The following is a 22,009-nucleotide window of genomic DNA, read 5'->3' on the forward strand; positions in this document are numbered from 1 at the left end:
GACAGCAGTAAATGGGACTGGGATGGTGTCTCTTGGTTCCTCACCCAGTGCTCATTCTACAAGATAACACCCCATGGGTCTTCCCCAACAAACTCTTTTATTGCACTTGAATAAAAGCTATTTCTACCCAAGGTGGGCAGGGACAGAGTAGGGAGAGAGCGAATAAAAGCAGAAGAAACAAGTCCTAGTCAAAATCTCCCAAGAGACTCCCTATCCAGCTACGCACATGCTGGGTGAATGAACTAATCCACTTTCAAGGACCATGCTCACTATTCTGAGAGCTGGTACCCCACTGCCCTCCGCTTGCTAGCCAGGCCTGCAGGGCGCTCCCTGCCTCTGTTTTCTACTCCTTCTTCAGTCTGCAAGGGTACTGAGTGCATCCAAGAAGAAAATGAAAAGAACAGCTTCTACTTTCTCCTAGTTGACTCCCATGTGTCCTGCTCCTGGACAGAAACCTCTATCATAATAGAGGGTCAATACATAATGTCTAAAGCTTTCAAGGACACAGCAGTGAAAGCGCACTAGTTAGAAAAACGGACATCAATTCAAAGGTAAATTTGCTTTTTTCTTTTAGTAAAAAGAATCTCGGCTGGGTACGGTGGCTCACACCTGTATTCCCAGCACTTTGGGAGGCCGAGGCAGGTGGATCACAAGGTCAGGAGTTCAAGACCAGGCTGGCCAACATGGTGAAACCCCATCTCTACTAAAAAAATACAAAAATTAGCCGGGCATGGTGGCGTGCACCTGTGCTACTCAGGAGGCTGAGGCAGGAGAATTGCTTGAAATGGGGAGGTGGAGGTTGCGGCAAGCCAAGATTGCACCACCGCACTCCAGCATAAGCAACAGAGCAAGATTCCGTCTCAGAAAAAAAAAAGAATGTAGCTTCTGGGAAAAGAGGAGGAGAAGAAAAGTATGGGCAAAACTACTTTTTCCATTTTAAGACTTTTTTAAAACTTTTATTTATTTAGAGACAGGGTCACACTCACTCTGTCACCCAGGCTGAAGTGCAGTGGTGGGATCATGGCTTACTGCAGCCTCAAACTCTTGGGCTTAAGCGAGCCTTGCACCTCAGACTCACGAGTAGCTGGGAATACAGGTGTGTGACACCACACCTGGCTAGTTTTTTTTATTTTTTGTAGAGACAGGGTCCTACCATGTTGCCAGGTTCATCTCAAACTCCTGGGCTTAAGCAATTACAGGCATGAGCCACCACGCCCAGCCCAAACCATTTTTTTTTTTTTTTTTTTTTTTTTGTGGGGGAAGACAGGGTCTCGCTCTGTCCCCAGGCTTGAGTGCAGTGGCACAGTCTTGGCTCACTGCAACCTCCGCCTCCCAGACTCAAGAGATCCTCCCACCTCAACCTCCCAAGTAGCTGGGACTACAGGCACACACCACCATGCCTAGCTAATTTTTGTATTTTTTGTAGAGATGAGTTTTTGCCATGTTGCCCAGGCTTGTCTTGAACTCCTGAGCTCAAGCAATCGGCCCACCTCTGCCTCCCAAAGTGCCGGGACTCCAGGCATAAGCCACTGTGCCTGGGCACCAAAACTTTAAAAATTAATTATAAAAGCTTAAATGAAGAATAGTCAATTGACTGGGTGCAGTGGCTGATGCCTGTAATCCCAACACTCTGGGAAGCCAAGGCAGGTGGATGGCTTGAGCCCAGGAACTTGAGACCAGCCTGGGCAACATAGTGAGGGCCTGTTCCTAAAAAAAAAAAAAAAATTAATTAGCTGGGTGTGGAGGCACATGCCTGTAATCTCAGCTATTCATGAGGCTGAGGCGAGAGGAATGCTTGAGCCTGGGAGGTGGTGGCTGCAGTGAGCTGTGATCGCGCCACTGCACTCCAGCCTGGGCAACAGAGCAAGTCCCCATCTCAAAAAAAAAAAAAAAAAAGGAATAGTCAATTGGAGAGAGCAGGCATGGGTTGGAAACAGGGATTAAATTAGTACAAAAGGAGAAGACAGACATTCATGCATTCAGGCAACTGCACAGTGGAGTGCAGGGGTAAGTGGTGAACTGAAAACAGCAAAGTCCGTGCATCAAATACTAATTGTAGTATTTGGTATAAAAATATAAAAGAATGCTACTAATGATATAAACTTTTACAAGTATTAATGCATGTTTGTTTTGCTTCTACATTTTAAAAAAACAACAAGCAATCTGTTTTATTTTACTTTGGATCATTTTTAATAAATAATACTTAATATACAATGGTTAGGGAGAGTTTTTTAGGAAAAACTACTACCAAGTTTCAGCATTAATAATGCATGGCTTATTAAGAGGAAACAGGAGCAGGGCCCAGTGAAAAGAAACAACTTTGTATTCCATCTAGTGAAAAAGAGTATGTTTAACATTTATATGCCTACTTTGCAAATAAAAACCAGAATATTTCATGTAAAATTTTCTGGCTTTGAAGCAGGGATTCTTAATCTTTTTTGGGTCTGGAAACTTCTCCCCAGAAAACAAATGCCACCATTTCAGGGGTTCACACATTTCAGGTTAAGGGCCTCTGCTCTAACCTGATGCTGCCTCTGAGGAGATGACGCAGGACTCTATGCGATAACCTTGAATACAGAATGTAAGCTTTTTCAGGCATGTTAGATCACATAAGGTTATTTCAGAATATAAGCAGTGTTTCAGTCTCTTCGTCAACCTTTTCTAAAAGCTACTACTGGTTTTTCTTTGCTGCCCAACATAGAAAAGGAGAAATGATTCTCTACATACCAAAGGCACCTCCAATCTCAGCCCCACTTGTTGGAATGTTGACATTTACAATGCCACAGTCTGATCCTTTAGGTCTGTGTAAAAAGGGAGGCATGGTGAGAGCAATGAACAGGAAATTAAAAACAAACAAAAATAAAAAAAAAAATCTAAACCAAAGCTCAAAGGCTTTCAATACTGAAAAATTGATTTTCGACTACAACAGTTTTTTTAAGTCCACTCACCACATAAATCAGACTTATATAAATTTTCAAAATAGACAAAGTTGTACCCAAGCCAGCGAAAGATTCTGCCCAGATCTTTGGTAAAGATGCTACTTGAAAGTCCCTGTTTTACTTCATTATTCCATGCAAAGACCTCTTCTTCATTCTAAAAGGAGAGACATTGGAAGCTGTTAGATGTTACAGTGTTCAAGTCAAAGTTCACTGACATTAAACTCATTTCCTGAGGTGTACCAGTATAATTTCAGTGTACAAAAGGAAACCAAAGAGTCAAGTTTACTCACTCTGTTTCTCTTATAATTCAGATCATTGATAATAAGTAAAACTTTTTGGGATTTTTCCCCTAATTATCAGAAACAAATATTAACACATTCTTCCTTTCATTCAAGCTACTATATATAATAGCTAATATCTATTGAGCTCTTACGTGTGTAACACACTGATCTAAGCACTTAACATGCATTTAGTTATTTAATCCTCATCTTATAACACAGGTTTCCTACTACCTCCCAATTTACAGATTGGGCAACTGAGGCCTACAGAGACTAATTTGCTCAAGAGCTCACACAGCCTCATAATGTACACAAACACATTACAAAACACAAAATTATATTCTCTAGTCCCCATAAGCAAAACAATGATAGGCAATTTAAAGCAAGAAATAAAGAAGCAATGATCTAATTGCACAAGATGCAATTCTCACTATTCTTTTACTGTTAATAATGGTACATTCAAATATTGATTCAATCTCTGCAGTCTCAAAATTAATCCTAAATATTTACTAGCAAGGCTAGGGCCCGTCTCAAGCTAGGGAATGAGATCTTCTAATTTATTCACCTGTGTCGGTTTTTTGGGTTTTGTTTATTTGTTTGTTTTAGAGACAGGATCTCTTCCCACCTCAGCCTCCTGAGTAGCTAGTACTATAGGTACATACAACACCTGGCTAATTTTTTAATTTTTTTGTAGAGACAAGGTCTCACTGTGTTGGCCAGGCTGGTCTTGAGCACCTGGCCTCAAGTGATCCTCCCAAAGCACTGAGATTACAAGCACCAGCCATTGTACCCAGCTTCTTCACCTATTAAAACCTCTACAGTTTGAGATCAAGACATGAGATCAGGGAAAACAAAACAAAACTCTGCAGCCTGTCCTCTGCTGGAGTTTATAACTATAGGTCTTTTTTTTTTTTTTTTTTTTTTTTTTTTTTTTTTTTTTGAGACGGAGTCTCACTCTGTTGCCCAGGCTGGAGTGCAACGGTATGATCTTGGCTCACTGCAACCTCAGCCTCCTGGGTTCAAGTGATTCTCCTGCCTCAGCCTCTCAGGTAGCTGGCATTACAGATTACAGGTGCCCGCCACCACGCCTGGCTAATTTTTTTATTTTTTAGTAGAGACAGGGTTTCACCACGTTGGCCAGGCTGGTCTCGAACTCCTGACCTCAGGTGATCTGCCTGCCTCACCCTCCCAAAGTGCTGGGATTACAGGTGTGAGCCACCATGCCTGGCCAACTATAGGTCTTTATATTACCTCCACATGTTCTCATTTTGTCTGCTGACATGTTCACAGCACTCAGGCTATCAAACTATCCAGTACCACGGTTCAGGAGAAGGTGACTCTATGGCCTACACAGCCCAGGATTAAGATGACACAGGAAATGATGACCACATACTCCATAAACTCCAACACTAGTCCACTACCCAATCTGGTTTCCCTGGCGGCTAGCTTGGCATGCTATAGAGTTTTAAAGTGTTTATCTCATATTTTATCCTGAACCTTCATATATCTACTATTCAGATTACTTTCTAAAACCCTCTTAAAGGCTCATCAAGTGAAATTTAATGCACCATCATTTTCCTCTTATCATTTATTTCAACATTAGGCTAGCGAACAGAATGCATTTTTACCTTGAATTTAAAGACATAGAGAATCGGAGCAAAAGTCTCTGTGTGTGCAATGGATGCATCATGGGCAAGACCTGTCACAATTGTCGGTTCTACGTAATTTCCAGGGCGATCCATAACCTAATGCAGAGAAATGAAATAAAAAGAATGAAAGCATTTTGTTTTCTAGGACTTGAGGTCAGAGGATGCAATCTTTGCCTACATTTATAAAGAAAAAAATTAGCATCATTTATAGGTGAATTATTTCTCCAAAATAACTTCCAATCATGAAAGAAAATTCTCTTCCTGATATTGGTTCTAACTTAGTTGGTCAGAGAAAAATGGAAATAAGGAGTCAGGCAGGGATGGAGAGCCATGCCATGTGACACAACCAAGTTATGTTGAACAAACACTGTTGCAAGCGGTTATTTTCACTCAGCCTGTAGTGCAATGGCTTGATCTCAGCTCACTGCAACCTCAGTCTCCCGGGTTCAAGCCATCCTCCCACTTCAGCCTCCCAAGTAACTGGGACTACAGGCATGCACCACCATGCCCAGTTAAATTTTTTTTGTATTTTTAGTAGAGACCAGGTTTCACCATTTTGGCCAGGCTGGTTTTGAACTTCTGACCTCAAGTGATTCACCTGCCTCAGCCTCCCAGAGTGCTGGGATTACAGGTGTGAGTCAACATGCCCGGCCACAAACAAATCTTTATATGTGGGAGTTTTTTTGTTTTTGATTTTTTTTTTTTAATTATTTGGTTTCTTGTTTTTGATTTGGTCTTGCTTTGTTGTCCAAGCTGCAGTGCAGTGACATCATCATGACTCATTGCAGCCTCGAACTTGTGGGCTCAAGCAATCCTCCCACCTCAGCCTCCCAAGTAGCTAGCACTACATGCGCATGCCACCATACTCAGCTAATTTTTTTTTGAGACAGGGTCTCACTATGTTGTCCAGAAGGGTCTTGAATTCCTGGCCTCAAGCAATCCTCCCACCACAGCCTCCCAAAGTGCTGAGATTGCAGGTGTGAGCCACTGCACCTGGCAATATGTGTTAATTTCTTTTTTAATGCTTATGATATATATTTTTTATTCCTTGCCTTAACTGACTTTTTAAAATAACCAATAAATAGATTATAATTGCTCTGAATACAAAGTCTGCTACTGTACTTGAAAAGGAATTCTCCTTTCCACACAAATATTAAGGACCCAATTCAAAAGCAACCATGACTCAGTTTCTTCTATGTCCTTCCAGAAATGTCCCATGCATTTTCTGCTGTCTTTTTTTTTAAATATGGAATGCTTTTTAAAATATGGATATGAATTTGCATATCATCCTTGTGCATAGGCCATGCTAATCTTCTCTGTATCTTTCCAATTTTAGTATATGTGCTGCCAAAGCAAGCATTGTTGTCATTCTTTAAAACATGTATTTCTGGCCAGGCACAGTGGCTCACGCCTGTAATCCCAGCACTTTGGGAGGCCAAGGACGGTGGATCACGAAGTCAGGAGTTCCAGACCAGCCTGGCCAACATGGTGAAACCCCTTCTCTACTAAAAATACAAAAATGAGCTGGGCATGGTAATGGGTGCCTGTAATCCCAGCTACTCGGGAGGCTGAGACAGGAGAATCACTTGAACTTGGGAGGCGGAGGTTGCAGTGAGCTGAGATCACGCCACTGCACTCCAGCCTGGGCAACAGAGCAAGACTCAGGAGCCTGAGGTGGGAGGATTGCTTTAGTCCAGGAGGAAGAGGTTGCAGTGAGCTGAGATCATGCACCACTGCACTCCAGCCTAGGTGGCAGAACAAGACTGTCACAAAAACAAACAAACAGAGCCAAGTGTGGTGGCTCATGCCTGTAATCCCAGCACCTTGGGAGGCCAAGGTGGGTGGATCACTTGAGGCCAGGAGTTAGAGACCAGCCTGGCTAACATGGGAAACCCCGTCTCTACCAAAAAATACAAAAATTAGCTGGGTGTGGTGACATGCACCTGTAATCTCAGCTACTCGGGAGGCTGAAGCAGGAGAATTACTTGAACCCGGGAGGCGGAGGTTGCAGTGAGCCAAGATTGCGCCACTGCACTCCATCCTGGGCACAGAGTAAGACTCTGTCTCAAAAACAGACAAACAAAAACATGTGTTTCCTTGTTTTATAATAATTTATATAAATAAAGACGGGAGAAGAAGGATGTCAAATGGGGTGGCTTTCCCAATATGCCCAGAGCCCTGCTTGTGTCTCAGGGAAAAGAAGGTTAAAAAGCTGTCACGATTGATCTCAGAGCATCCCTTACCTTGCCCCCATAGACCACTGTGCCACCTTCTTTCTTTGCTTCTTCCACTGCTCCAAGAAACATGCTCACTGCCTGCTTGGTGTGGAGTGGCCCATAGAGAACATTAGCTGGAGAGAGAAAAGGAAGTCTGGCTCATCATTTTGCCCTTTATGGCATCATTTTATTATTAGAACAGCTTTCTCAATGAACAGACCAATCCCTTCCTATATGTTCTCAATTGAGAACATAAGTCAGTATCCTTTTTCCATAAAGAACCAGATGGTAAATATTTTATGCTTTGGAGGACATACGTGATCTCCATCCCAATACTCAACTCCATAATTGTAGTGCAAAAGCAGCCACAAATGACATGCAAATGAGTGGGTATGTGCCGAGAAACTTTTTTTTTACAGAAACAGGCAGGGCCAAGTCTGTCTGCCAACCTCTAGTTTAAAGGAACGGCTATCAATTACTCAAAGCACTGCACTCAAAATATAGGGTCAGTTTACTCATTACAGTGTGACCATTCTCTAAGGAAACATCACAGTCTCAGTAGTTGGTGTGTAATTCAAGGGGGAAGAGAATGATGCTGTCCTATGTTATGGCTGCTGGGGACTAGAGCACTGACAGTGACCCAGCAACAAAGGAAGAAGGAAGACGTAGGTAGGCCTCTATGAGGAGGAGGCAAGTTAGCAGAGCCATCCTCACTCTGGGTGAAGAATGTTTCCAGCAGACAGCACAGCAGGATAGAGCCTGGCACGCCTGGAACACTGAAAGGACATTGGAGAAGGTGGAGCTCTGGGAGCAAGAGGGAAAATAGACACAGAAAGGCTGGTGAGAAGGCAAGCGGAGCAGGAGGCAGATAGCAGACCAGGAAGGATCAGGAGCCTGCAAAAAAGAAGAAATCAAGAGGACTCTAGGTTTTAATCTAAAAGCAGGCCTGGCGCAATGGCTCACACCTGTAATCCTAGCACTTTGGGAGGCCCAGGCAGGCAGATTGCTTGAGGTCAGGAGTTCGAGACCAGCCTGGCTAACGTGGCAAAACCCTGTCTCTACTAAAAATATGAAAATCAGTCAAGCGTGGTGGAATGCACCTGTAATCCCAGCTATTCGGGAGGCTGAGGCAGGAGAATTGCTTGAACCCAGGAGGCGGAGGCTGCAGTGAGCCTAGATCAAGCCACTGCACTCCAGCCTGAGCAACAGAGTTTCACTGTGTCTCAAAAAAAAAAAAAAAAAAGAAAGGAAAGGAAAAAAAAATCTAAAAGCAATGAGAAGTTACTGAGGAGTATTTTAAGCAGGAGAGTGAATTATCTGACTGCATTTTAAAAATCATTCTGTAGCAATGGATGCAGAAAGGTCAGTTAGGGGATTCTTGCAGCCTTGCACAAGAGGGATGGTGTCGGCTTGGACAAGGGTAATAGTAATGAGAGAGAAGCGCACTAAATCTCATTCCATCTAAACAACCTCTCCCAGTCTCACCCACTAGCACACATCAAGCACCCAGGGTCGAAACCTAGGAGCAGACATGATACACCAGAGCCTAATAACCTGCTTCACATGCCTCCACGCCTCTCAGGAAAGGGAGAGAAACTCCAAAACTCAGATCAGAAACACTTGCTAACAACAGCTCTCAAAAAGGGATCGCTTTGAAAACAGAAGGAGATACTCACAGTCCCATGGGTTCCCAACTCGGATCTGTGCATAGGCCTTTTTAAGTCTGTTTACAACCTCATCATGGATGCTTTCATGTACAAACTAAGTGAAAAAAGATATTCAAGGGCATAGTATGATAAATGTACACATTTTTAAACATGAATTATTTCCTTGTTACTGAAATACTGTAATCTCTAAAAATATAAGCAAATCAAAGCATGTTTATTTTTTAATTATATAATTTCTCATTTTAATATTAACTATATGAAGTTAAAAATTTCCTTTTAGGTAGATAATAGAATAAAATCATAAGCCATGTCTTCTTTTTTTGAGACAGAGTCTCACTCTGTCACCCAGGCTGGAGTGCAGTGGCATGATCTCAGCTCACTGCAACCTCCACTTCCCGGGTTCAAGCGATTCTTATACCTCAGCCTCCCGAGCAGCTGGAATTACAGGCACCCACCACCACACCTGGCTAATTTTTTGTATTTTTAGTAGAGGCGGGCTTTTGCCATGTTGCCTAGGCTGGTCTTGAACTCCTGACCTCAGGTGATCCACCCACCTCAGTCTCCCAAAGTGCTGGGATTACAGGCGTGAGCCACCACACCCAGTCCATAAGCCACATCTTCATCGTTTCCAAGGATGTATTTGTCTAAGCTTCACAAATACATTAAAGAAGGCCTCAAGTACATGTGTCCCATACTGTAACCCTAAGTCCCAGTGAACACAGAGCATAGTCATAACTGACCTCTGCTGGGTAGCTACAAACACTTAACCCCAGACCACACAGGTCTCCAGAGGAGGCCTTAATTAGGTGAGGACAACCCTTGCATTCTCTGGGTAGTTGTGAGGTCCATGCTATGCTCCAAGTGGCAGAGCTGAACTTGCCAAACCATCTATGCTCTGGGTTAGTCTCCACATGTGATGAATGAATTGACATTATGAGAACTAGTCATGAATCAGTCCATAGTAATGGAATTTTTTTAATTATATACTGCTAACTCTAAGGAAATCTATTTGGACAATGAATATTATATTAATATTTAAAACTAATATAAAGGACATCTATGAATATTTGCTTCAAAACACATGAAAAAATAAAAATTGGCTGAATAGAGAAATATTTGGCTTTTATGTCATTTCATATTTTACCATGTAATTAAGGGTATAATCATTTGGAGTACATGGTTTTTTCTTAGGTTTAATGTAATCTTTAATGCAATTTAATGTTTATCGTGAACAAATTTAATAAACTTTAATGTTACAAATGTAGTATCAGATTATTTGAGAATGTCAGCTATGTAAAAATAAAGATTTATTTTCATTTGTGCAAAACACCTGAAAAAACAAATATGAAAAGTGTGAGAGGCCAGGTGCGGTGGTTCACACCTGTAGTCTCAGCACTTTGGGAGGCCAAGGCAGGCAGATCACCTGAGGTCAGGAGTTTGAGACCAGCCTGGCCAAAATGGCAAAACCCCATCTCTAGTAAAAATACAAAAATTAGCCAGGCACGGTGGTGGGTGCCTGTAGTCCCAGCTACTCAGGAGGCTGAGGTGGGAGAATCACTTGAACCTGGAGGTGGAGGTTGCGGTGAGCTGAGATCGCACCATTGCACTCCAGCCTGGCCAACAGAGAGAGACTCCATCTCAAAAAAAAAAAAAAAAAAAAAGAAAGAAAGAAAAAAGAGAAGTGTAAGGTAAAGATAATTTTCATATATCTTTTAGCTTATTCTAATTAATTTAGATTATGTCAGTCTTAGAAAGAATTTGTTCACACTCAACATGAATGAGAGCAAAAACTCAAAGCCAATTCCTTAATAATTCAACTGAAGGCTTTTTTCATTACAAAAGGAAAACTCAACAATAATAAAAAAAGGCTCAAGTCCAACAGAGCTTAAAAAGAATTTTTTTTAAATGGCAAATGCAGCCAAATTTTGTACCTAACTAAAACTTCCTCAGGGCTGGGCATGATGGCTTCCACCTGTAATCCCAGCACTTTGCAAGGCCGAGGTGGGTGGATCACCTGAGGTCAGGAGTTCAAGACCAGCCTGGCCAACATAGTGAAACCTCGTCTCTACTAAAAATACAAAAATTAGCCAGGCAGGGTGGCACATGCCTGTAGTCCCAGCTACTCAGGAGGGTGAGGCAGGAGATTCGCTTGAACCCAGGAGGTGGAGACTGCAGTGAGCAAGATCGCGCCACTACACTCCAACCTGGGCAACAGAGCAAGACTCCAACTCAAAAAAAAAACAAAAAACAAAAAACAAAACAAAACAAAAAAACTTGCTCAGTTATAGTATACTCTTTTAGTATCATAAACTCATGAAAATCAAAGTTGTAACACATACTAAACTAAAGTCCAGCTCAATCTAAGTGTAGAGATTAAACTTCCCAGATCCCACACTGAAGCTAAACCACATCTCCTTATATACACTTAATATTAATCTGTCCTCTCGATATATATATGTATGCAGGCTATATATGTATACAGAGAGGTCACACATATACATAGCCATTTGCTTTTCAATGAATCATGTCATTTCAAGTCAAATCTAATTCTAGACTTGAGGCTAAAAATAAAGGTGGTTATTGATTGATTGGTTGAGACAGGGTCTTGCCCTGTCACCCAGGCTGGAGTACAGTGGTGCAATCATGGCTCATTGCAGCCTCATTGAGCCCTTTCCTGGGCTCAATCAATCCTCCTTCCTCAGCCTCCCAAGTAGCTGGGACTACAAGCATGAGCCATCATGCCTTGCTAATTTTTTTTAACTTTTTATAAAGACAGGGAATCCCTTTGTTGCCCAGGCTGGTCTCGAACTACTGGGCTCAAGCAATACTCCTGCCTCAGCCTCCCAAAGAGTTAGAATTGTATGTTTGAGCCACCATGCCCAGCCTAAAATGTTTAAAATGTTTTACTACTTAAAATGTTTTTCTACTTAAAATGTTTTTATAAAAGAGCAAGACTCTATTTTTAGCTATAGTTTAATAATTCTTTTTATTTTTATCTTGTTTTATTCTCTAAACGACACTGGACTTCGTCCATATTGTTCTAGGAGTAGGACTGAAAATCGGTCTCATCTCCTAGTCCAACTCCAATCAATTGGTAGTCGAACCCCTATTAGCTTGGGGTGGGAAAAAGGCAAAGTCCCCGACTGATTAACAACATCTGCCATGAGCACAGAAAGAGAACTGGACCACATATTTGCCAGCCATATCTAGAGAGCACATTGTTCTAGCAGTATTGCTGACACCTCCCTAACAGCAGAATTCATTAAAAAGTAATGTTTTAAGAGCAAGACAATCTCACGGGCCTATGCAGATATACTCACCAGTCGCCTCACAGTGGTACATCTCTGGCCAGCTGTTCCCACAGCAGCGAAGAGAGCTGATGGAACAACTAAGCTGAGGTCTGCATCTTCAAAGGCTTAGGAAAGCACAAAAACACTTCCATCAGTGAACTAAAACAGGTAGACAAGGTATTTGTTAGCTGGTATAAAACAAAGTTGTTTTTTGTTTTTGTTTTTGTTTTGTTTTGTTTTGTTTTTGAGACAGAGTTTTGCTCTTGTCGCCCAGGCTGGAGTGCAATGGCGCAATCTCAACTCACTGCAACCTTTGCCTCCCGGGTTCAAGAGATTCTGCCTCAGCCTCCCAAGTAGTTGGGATTACAAGCATGTGCCACCACGCTTGGCTAATTTTTGTATTTTTAGTAGCAACAGGGTTTCACCATGTTGGTCAGGCCAGTTTCAAACTCCTGACCTCAAGTGATGCACCCACCTTAGCCTCCCAAAGTGCTGGGATTACAGGCATGAGCCTCCCAAAGTGCTGGGATTACAGGATTACTGTGCCCGGCAAACGTTTTTGTAAAGTGCAGTAAAAGAACATCAAAACTATTGTTGTAAAGTAAGCATATTAACATTACAAAGACATATATACACATGAGGGGGAAAGGCACACTCTTCTTCCAAGGAAGATTATGAGCTCTATGATCTTTACCCAGATATAGAAGGGTAAATTGAGGCTCTCACTCCTCTGGCCTCTTCATCTTTCATTTCTCAGGTGGTTTTTTGTTTGTTCTTTTTTTTTTTTTGAGACAGTCTTACTCTGTCACCCAGGCTGGAGTGTAGTGGCACTATAGCCTTGACCTCCTGGGCTCAAGCAATCCTCCCACCTCAGCCTCCCAGTGACTAGGACTATAGATGCGTACCACCACACCCATGTGATTTTTGTATTTTTTGTAGAGACAGGGTTTCACCATGTTGCCCAGGCTGGTCTCAAATTCCTGGACCAAGTAATCTACCCGCCTTGGCCTTCCAAAGTGCTGGGATTACAGATGTGAGCCACCATGCCCAGCCTATTTTAACTTTTCAAGCCTCAGTTTCCTCATCTGTAAAATGGGGCAATAATGCCCGGGGTAATAATGGATGGTAGTAAGTAGTTAAGGAAGAGCTGTGCTCTGAGGTCTGGCTACCAGGATACAAATACTAGCATTTGTCACTTGCTATCCTGTCACTTCAGGTACATAATCATTATAAGTCTCAGAATATAACCTTCAAATTAGATTAATAGCAGTATTTACTTCATAGGATTGTTGTGGGGATTAAATGAAATAATGCATATAAAACTGCTGAACACAGTACCTGGCAAACACTAGTGCTCACTAAATGCAAACTATATTTTTTACTGAAGTCTCTCTTTAAAAGTTCATCCAGAGGCCAGGCGTGATGGCTCATGCCTGTAATCCCAGCACTTTGGGAGGCCAAGGCAGGCGGATCACCTGAGGTCAGGAGTTCAAGACCAGCCTGCCAACATGGTGAAACCCCATCTGTACTAAAAATACAAAAATTAGCTGGGCATGGTAGCATGTGCCTGTAATTCCAGCTACTCGGGAGGCTGAGGCAGGAGAACAGCTTGAACCTGGGAGGTGGAGGTTGCAGTGAGCTGAGATCACACCATTGCACTCCAGCCTGGGCGACAGAGTAAGACGCCGTCTCAAAAAAAAAAGTTCATCCAGAACAAACACTTCACCATACACTGCTTATATCTTACACATACTTCTTATGTGTGTCAACTACAAATATCTAAGCATTTTTGTGACAAACTCAAACAGTTAAAAAAGAGCATAAGTAATCTCTAAGCCTATAGGTAAGTGACTTTTTTTTAATGCCTTAAGGACGTGTTCCTTCCCAATATAAAAACACTCAATATTCCACTAAAGACAAAATAATGTTTTTGAAATCTAAAGAAATGATCAAGTCACATAAGAGTTACTTAAGTTATTCCAGAGAAATGTGGCCAGTTTTCAGCAAACAGAAGAAGAAAAAACAAGAAATAATGCCATACTACAATGGCAATGGAAGTCTCATTCACAGGTTCTAGACCATCCCAGGTAACATGTTCTAAACATGAATACCTTTCCTTCCTAGTTACCTCTGCCTTCAAAACAAGCTTGTGTCCTGTCTCCCAAGTAAAATTCCTAAACACAGGAACTAGGTCTCAGGCATATGCAACATGGAAGAAATGAAATCCCAAACAAGTTCCATATATTCAGGATGGCGATTGTGGAAACTGAACAGAAAACAAACAAAAACAAAGGGGCAGCCTTACCAATAATGGCATTGTTTCCTCCAAGTTCCAACAAACTTCTCCCTTAAAAAAAAAAAAAAAAAATTATATATAAAAATTAATGCCTAGTTCCATATTTACTGCACACTGCTATATAGCCTAATCCCAATTATTAAATTATATAGCCTGTCCAATTATTTTTTATATAGCCTATCCCAATCATATAGCATATCCTGATTACACCCTATCCCAATTATTTTTCAATTTATTTTCTAATTTATAAAGTAGCATTACTATTGTATCAATATCAAATGCCCTGATTTTAGTTAACTACTGTGGTTATACAAGAGAATGTCCACATTCTTAGGAAATACACCAAAATGTTTAGTAATAAAGGGGACACATCTTTGACTTACTCCAAACAGGTCAACAATAGTATGCACCCACAGAGCGTGTGTGTGTGCACGTGTGCGTGCATGCGTGCATAGATGTTGCTGGAGACAGAGAAAATGATAAATCAAATGGGGCAAAATGTAAGCAATTAGTGACTCTGATTAAAGGGTTTACAGGAATTTCTTATGTTGGTCATATAATTTTGGTTTGAAATTAACAGGAAAGTCTACAGCCAAACCAAACCACCCTGAACGTGCCCAGTCTTGTCTGAAATTATTCAAGAAAAATAAAGTAAAATGGGACAGCCACTGTAGAAAACAGTATGGCAATTGCCCCAAAAAATTAAACAACAGAGCCTAGGCAACATGGCAAGACCCTGTCTCTACAAAAATTAAAACAAATTAGCTGGGCATGGTGGTGTCTGCCTGTAGTCCCAGCTACTCGTGAAGCCCAGGAATCTGAGACAACAGTGAGCTGTGATCACACCACTGCACTCCAGCCTGGCCAACAGAATGAGACTGTCTCAAATAAGTAAATAAATAAATAAATAAATAAGAGAATTACCATATGACCGAGCAATTCCACTTCTGAGTATATAAGCAAACATAGTAAAAGCAGGGACTCTGTAGATGTTTGTACACCAATATTCACAGTAGCATAATTCACAATAGCCAAAAGGGGGCAGCAACCCAAATATACATCATCTGACCAATTAGTAAATGTGGTATATCAATACAATGAAATATCACGCAGCCTTTTTTTATTTTTATTAATTTTTTTTTTTTTTTTGAGACAGGGTCTGACTCTGTTGCCCAGGCTGGGGTGTACTAGCATGATCATGGCTTACTGCAGCCTCAACCTCCTGGGCTCAAGCAATTCCCCCACCTCAGCCTCCCAATTAGCTGGGACAACAGGCATGCACCACCATGCCCAGCTCATTTTTGTACTTCTTTTTTGGCAGAGACAGGGTCTTGGCATGTTGCCCAGGCTGGTCTCGGACTCCTGGGCTCAAGAGATCCTCCCGCCTTGGCCTCCCAAAGTGCTAGGATTACAGGCATGAGCCACCACACCCGGCTTATTATAGAGCCTTAAAAAGGAAATCCTACTACATGCTACACGATGGTTGTATGTTGGGCCGGGCGCGGTGGCTCATGCCTGTAATCCCAGCACTTTAGGAGGCCGAGGTGGGCAGATCAAAAGGTCAAAAGATGAAGATCATCCTGGCCAACATAGAAACCCCATCTCTACTAAAAATACAAAATTTAGCTGGGCGTGGTGGCGGATGCCTGTAATCCCAGCTACTCGGGAGGCTGAGGCAGGAGAATTGCTTGAACCCAGGAGGCGGAGGTTACAGTGAGCAGAGATCGCACCACTGAACTCCAGTCTCGCAACAGAGCGAGACTCCATGGTTGTACCTTGTAGACATTATGTTAAGTGAAATAAGGTAGTCACTAAAGGACAAATACTTATAACCCCGCTCAAATGAAAGTAGTCCAAATCAATGAAACAGAAAGAAGTAGAAGGGTGGCTACCAAGGGCTGGGTGTAGTGGGAAGGAGGGATTAGTGTTTATAGGGTATTGGAGTTTCAGTTTTACAAGATGAAAAAGTTCTAAAGATAGGCTGTATGATCATGTGAATGTACTTGACACTACTCAACTGTGTACCATCTTAACCATTTTTAAGTAAATTTTATGTTGTGTGGACTTTCCCCCACAATTAAAAAGAAAGAAAGAAACCTATGGCCCATAAGGCCACCACAAAAATCTCTCCTTACAATTTGACAGTGTTTTCCAATCTTTCCTCTGTGCATTTATATCTAGTTGAAATTATATTATTTCATTTTACTTTATTTTCTGATGTCTTCCACCTTTCCCCTAAGTTATTAAAGTCAAGAAAAGAAAAATCATTCCATAGCATTCCATCATGATGACATACCAAATTTTATTTAGCTGTTTCTCCAGTGTTGAATATATTTGTTGATTATCTACTTAGGTTAGGACTCTTGATAGACATTACCAACCTATATTCTAGAAAAGTTATATAGCAGGCCATGAATGCCATTCTTTTTTTTCAGTCAGAGTCTTGCTCTGTTGCCCAGGCTGCTGGAGTGCAGTGGCGTGATCTCGGCTCACTGCAAACCTCCACCTCCTGGGTTCAAGTGATTCTCCTGTCTCAGCTTCCCAAGTAGCTGGGACTACAGGCACGTGCCATCACGCCCAGCTCATTTTTGTATTTTTAGTAGAGACGGGGTTTCGCCATATTGGCCAGGCTGGTCTTGAACTCCTGACCTCAAGTGATCCGCCCGCCTCAGCCTCCCAAAGTGCTGGGATTACAGGCTTGAGCCATCGCAACTGGCCCACCATGTTTTTTCTTTCTTTCTTTTTTCAAGAGTCACCCAGGCTGGAATACAGTGGTGCTATCATAGCTCACTGCAGCCTCAATTTCTGGGTTCAAGCAAACCTCCATCCTCAGCCTCCCAAGTAGCTCAGACAACAGGCACGTGTCACAACACCTGGCTTGTTTTGTTTTAAGAGACAGGTTTTCACAATGTTGCCTAAGCTCTGGTCTCATTCCTAGCTTCCAGCGATCCACCCACCTTGACCTCCCAAAGTGCCGGGATTACAGATATGAGCCACTACACCTGGCCTATAAATGCCATTCTTACCTTACTCCTTCCAGCATAAAGATCTGAGAGATGTGTTTGCCTTAATTTTAGACATATGTTTATTTATTTATTTTTGAGACAGAGTCTCACTCTGTCGCCAGGCTAGAGTGCAGTAGTGCAATCTCAGCTGACTGCAACCTCTGCCTCTGGGTTCAAGCAATTCTCTTGCCTCAGCCTCCCAAGTAGCTGGGCATGCCACCACACCCAGCTAATTTTTTTGTATTTTAGTAGGGATGGGAGATTCACCATGTAGCCCAGGCTGGTCTTGAACTCTTGAGCTCAGGCAATTCACCCACCTTGGCCTCCCAAAGTGCTAGGATTACAGGCGTGAGCCACTGCGCCTGGCCTTAGACATACATTTATTACTGATCTTTTGATCATCAATTTCCTTAAGTGCATTTTAAAATCAGCTTCCATGTGAATAACTTTTATTCATTTGTGATATCAGGAGCATATGTGACAAAAGCAGAGTATCTTCTCATTTCCATTGCTCTGAAACAGGTAACATCAAGTGAATATTAATTATGAAGACGTGGCTGTTATTACCAAAAGCCACCAAATGCTACACCAACTCTAGTCTCTGCTGCAATCACTGAATTAATGACAGCTTGCTGGCTAAAGCATAGCACTATGCTAGGTGTTAAGAAGAGAAGGAAGGAAACAGAAGCTTTTACACCTGACATTAGCTTCTCCTGCCTGGCTGCAAGTGATGTTTGGCAGAAGAGGAGGGATCTATACTTTCTACATCCTTCCAGTTCTCTATCAGGTGCTCTCTGACTATACTCCTAACCACCAACTCCTCTAAGAAAAGCACCTATAACTTAAGACAGGCAGATACATTTTAAAAATTATAATTCTACTACTACTACTTAGCCAAGAACAACAAACTACCGCCTTGAGTAAGGAAAAGGGGAGAAAGCTGAGAAGGTGAAATCTGCTAGTGGGACTAATGATGTTGAGAATCTTTTCATGTGCTAATTGGCCATTTAAGATGTCTATTCTAGGCCTGGTGCGGTAGCTTATGCCTGTAATCCCAGCACTTTGGGAGGCCAAGGCGGGTGGATCACAAGGTCTGGAGTTCGAGACCAGCCTGGCCAATATGGTGAAACCCTGTCTCTACTAAAAATACAAAAATTAGTCAGGCGTGGTGGCGCATGCCTGTAATCCCAGCTACTTGGGAGGCTGAGGCAGAAGAATCGCTTGAACCTGGGAGGCAGAGGTTGCAGTGAGCCGGGATCTCCCCACTGCACTCCAGCCTTGGCGACAGAACGTGAGATTCCATCTCAAAAAAAAAAAAAAAAAAAAGATGTCTATTCAAATCCAATGCCTATTTTTAATTGGGTTGTCTTTTATATTCTTATATTTTAAGAGTTCTTTATATATACTACATACAAGTTCCTTATCAAACAACTTCCAAACATTTTCTGCCATTCCGTAGGTTGTTCTTTTCACTTCTTCCTGATGTCCTTTGAAGCACAAAATGCTTTAATTTTGATAAAAACTAATTTGTATTTTTAATTGTTGTTGCTTGTGCTTTAGTTGTCATTTCTAAGAAACCATCGCCTAATCCAAGGTCGTGAAAACTTATTCCTATGTTTTCTTCTAAGAGTTTTATAGGTCTTTGATACATTTTGAGTTTGTCTTTGCATAGGAGATGTAGTAGGGGCCTGACTTCACATTCATGTGTATAGATAGCTAGTTGTGTCAGTACCATTTGTTAAAAAGACCATCCTTTCCCCATTGAAATGTCTTGTCACCCTTGACACAACTGACCATAAATGCAAGGGTTTATTTCTGGACTTCCAATTCTATTTCATTGATTTTTATATCTATCCTTCTGCTGGTGCCACATAGTCTTGATTATCATAGTTTTGCCGTAAATTTTTTGACTGAGAAGTGAGAGTCCTTCAATTATCTTCTTTTTCAAGATTGTTTTGGCCTTTTAGGGTCCTTTGCATTGTCATGTGAATTTTAGGATTAACTTGTCAATTGTTACAAAACAGAAAACTGGGATTTTTACAGGAATTGCATTGAATCTATAGATCATGTGGACCATATTGAAACCTTAACAATATTAAATCTTCCAAAAAATGAAAAGGGTATATCTACTCATTTATTTAGGTCATCTTTAATTTATTTTGATGATGATTTGTAGTGCTCCGTGCAACAGACTTACACTTCTTTTGTTAAATGTATTCCTAAGTATTTTATTCTTTTTGACGCTACTACAAATTGAATTGTTTTCTGGATTTCATTTTTGGATTGTTCATTGTTAATGCATAGAAATATAATTGATTTTTGTATCTCAATCTTGAGTCCTGCAACCTTGCTGACCTTTTTCATTAGCTGTTTTTTAATAAATTCTTTTTTAAAAGCAATGCCTACATAGTTAAACAGTTGACAGATTAGTCAAATTTTGTCTTATGCTGGGGCTAAAGTCTAAAATTCAGCCTAACAGCCAAAAATTGATAGCCAATATCATCCTCAAAAACCTTGGAAATCATCCATAAAGCACAGTACAGTATACAAAGCTATGTCTATACAACCCTTTTCAATCATGTATCCAGGATCCATATCCATGATCCATATGCATATGGATACATAGGGATCCGTATCCATGATCCATATACATGAGAGAAGAGCAGATTTACCTTCTGTTCCACACTCACTGTAAGTTCTGTACTCAGTGCTCCTGTTTAAATGATGACATTTTTCTCACCACTATACTAATGAGAAATGATGACATTTTTCTTCTTTAATTTGCCAAATAGGACTAGTACAATTTATTAAGTGTAAAAAGTAAAGTAGAGCTTCCTCTTCAAAGATTTTCCTACCCATCTAATTAAAAATAAATAATAATTTCTCTTAAAAGCAAAAGTTATTCAAAGACTTGTGCTCCTAAATATTTGCCCTGGCATGCTTATACTGGTCCAAGCACATATTAGGTCATAGCCTGTTCCTCTTCCTTATTTAAAAGTGTTTTTACCTTCCTCAGCATTCCACAAGTTACTTTCTCCTTCCTTTGTTCTCCTCTACCTTTGCCTCTTTTAAAAATTCTAAGTTGCTAGCCAATTGGGACAAATACAAAATGTGAGGTCCCATTCCAGCCAACGGAAACTGGACACAGCAGTAGAGTGGACGCATCGGGTTATAAATGACCCTGTCTCCTTTGTTCAGTGTACTCTCATGGGAAAACTGCTGGTGACTGTACCCTTTCTACAGGAAGTAAAAATGGCCTTACTAAATAAATTTATGTTCAAGTACTATTTCTTTACAGCACCCAAAAACAAACATTTCAAACATAAATATTCTGTGATTCAATTATACCCATTTAGAGAGAAAATGACTTCCTTTCATAATTTTTTTTTTTTTTTAGACGGAGTCTCACTCTGTCACCCAGGCTGGAGTGCAGTGACGCGATCTCGGCTTCCTGCAAGCTCCGCCTCCCGGGTTCACGCCATTCTCCTGCCTCAGCCTCCCCAGTAGCTGGGATTACAGGCACATGCCACCACGCCCGGCTAATTTTTTGTATTTGTAGTAGAGACGGGGTTTCACCATCTTGCCCAGGCTGGTCTTAAGCTCCTGACCTCGTGATCCACCCACCTCGCCCTCCCAAAGTGCTGGGATTACAGGAGTGAGCCACCGTGCCTGGCTTGATTTTTTTTTTTTTTTTTTTCTGAGACGGAGTCTCACTCTGCCGCCCAGGCTGCAGTGCAGTGGTGCCATCTCGGCTCACTGCAAGCTCCACCTCCCGGGTTCACACCATTCTCCTGCCTCAGCCTCCCGAGTAGCTGGGACTACAGGCGCCGGCCACCACACCCGGCTAATTTTTTGTATTTTTAGTAGAGATGGGGTTTCACCGTGTTAGCCAGGATGGTCTGGATCTCCTGACCTTGTGATCCACCTGCCTTGGCCTCCCAAAGTGCTGGGATTTTCATAAATTTTGGTATTTAAATTTAGGACTTCCCTAATATTCAACTGTTAATAACTGTACCCTTTTCTTTTACTTAGACATTCAAATAAACATGACCACTGCCTCCATGGAAAAGGTTGAGGGGAAAACAAAAACTCAACTTTTAGATTTCACCTCCATATTTGAGAGAATTAAAATCCTCATGAGAAAGCCAACACTTACCAAACCTCTCCTGCACCATCAGGGCCACCTGTTTTCCCACCTGAGTGCTCCCGGTGAAGGACAGCAGGTTCACTCGTTCATCTTTGGCCATTGCTGTGCTACAAGGGAACAGACACGGTCGGTCACCCAAGCAGAGAAACCCAGCAATGACAACATCTAATGGTACCCAGCACTGAAGTGCCCTTGAAAAAGCAGTCCCTCAAAGCTACAAGAAAGTCTGTCCCAGGGGAGCAAGGGAAGGTCTTCATGAGAAGGAAAAAAGTTTTTCACAAGTAGAACCATTAGGCAGAAGAGGCTAACCTGCTGTGAGCATTTGAATAGAAATCACCTAGAAGAAGTTGTTAGGGAAGAAAGTCTTTCCTATACTGAGTGAGTGACTGGACAATATGATCTTAGCATTTCCTTGCTGAGCATTCCAGTTTTACAGACTTTTAACTGCTGTGTAATTCCTTTAAGGATTAAAACTTGGGCAGGACCAGCCTAGGCAACTTGATGAAACCCCATCTCTATAAA

The 22,009-nt window shown here is 41.6% G+C and overlaps 1 protein-coding gene and 1 pseudogene across 2 annotated transcripts in view; both read right to left on the minus strand.

The window, feature by feature from the left end:
- Window positions 1-22,009, minus strand: part of ALDH7A1 (aldehyde dehydrogenase 7 family member A1) — a 55,362-nt gene that overhangs the window by 2,440 nt on the left and 30,913 nt on the right. For both annotated transcript variants that reach the window (XM_024247360.3, XM_024247361.3), the window contains exons 9-16: window positions 21,497-21,594; window positions 14,345-14,386; window positions 12,070-12,164; window positions 8,759-8,843; window positions 7,110-7,216; window positions 4,846-4,962; window positions 2,996-3,093; window positions 2,728-2,801 (exon numbers count right to left, since the gene is read on the minus strand). In XM_024247360.3, the coding sequence (XP_024103128.3) occupies window positions 2,728-2,801; window positions 2,996-3,093; window positions 4,846-4,962; window positions 7,110-7,216; window positions 8,759-8,843; window positions 12,070-12,164; window positions 14,345-14,386; window positions 21,497-21,594 (716 nt within the window). The remainder of the gene's footprint in view (window positions 1-2,727; window positions 2,802-2,995; window positions 3,094-4,845; window positions 4,963-7,109; window positions 7,217-8,758; window positions 8,844-12,069; window positions 12,165-14,344; window positions 14,387-21,496; window positions 21,595-22,009) is intronic.
- On the minus strand, window positions 6,126-6,222 carry LOC112133555 (U6 spliceosomal RNA; annotated as a pseudogene).

Source organism: Pongo abelii, chromosome 4 (genome assembly GCF_028885655.2).
Source record: "Pongo abelii isolate AG06213 chromosome 4, NHGRI_mPonAbe1-v2.0_pri, whole genome shotgun sequence".
NCBI classification, from domain to species: Eukaryota; Metazoa; Chordata; class Mammalia; order Primates; family Hominidae; genus Pongo; species Pongo abelii.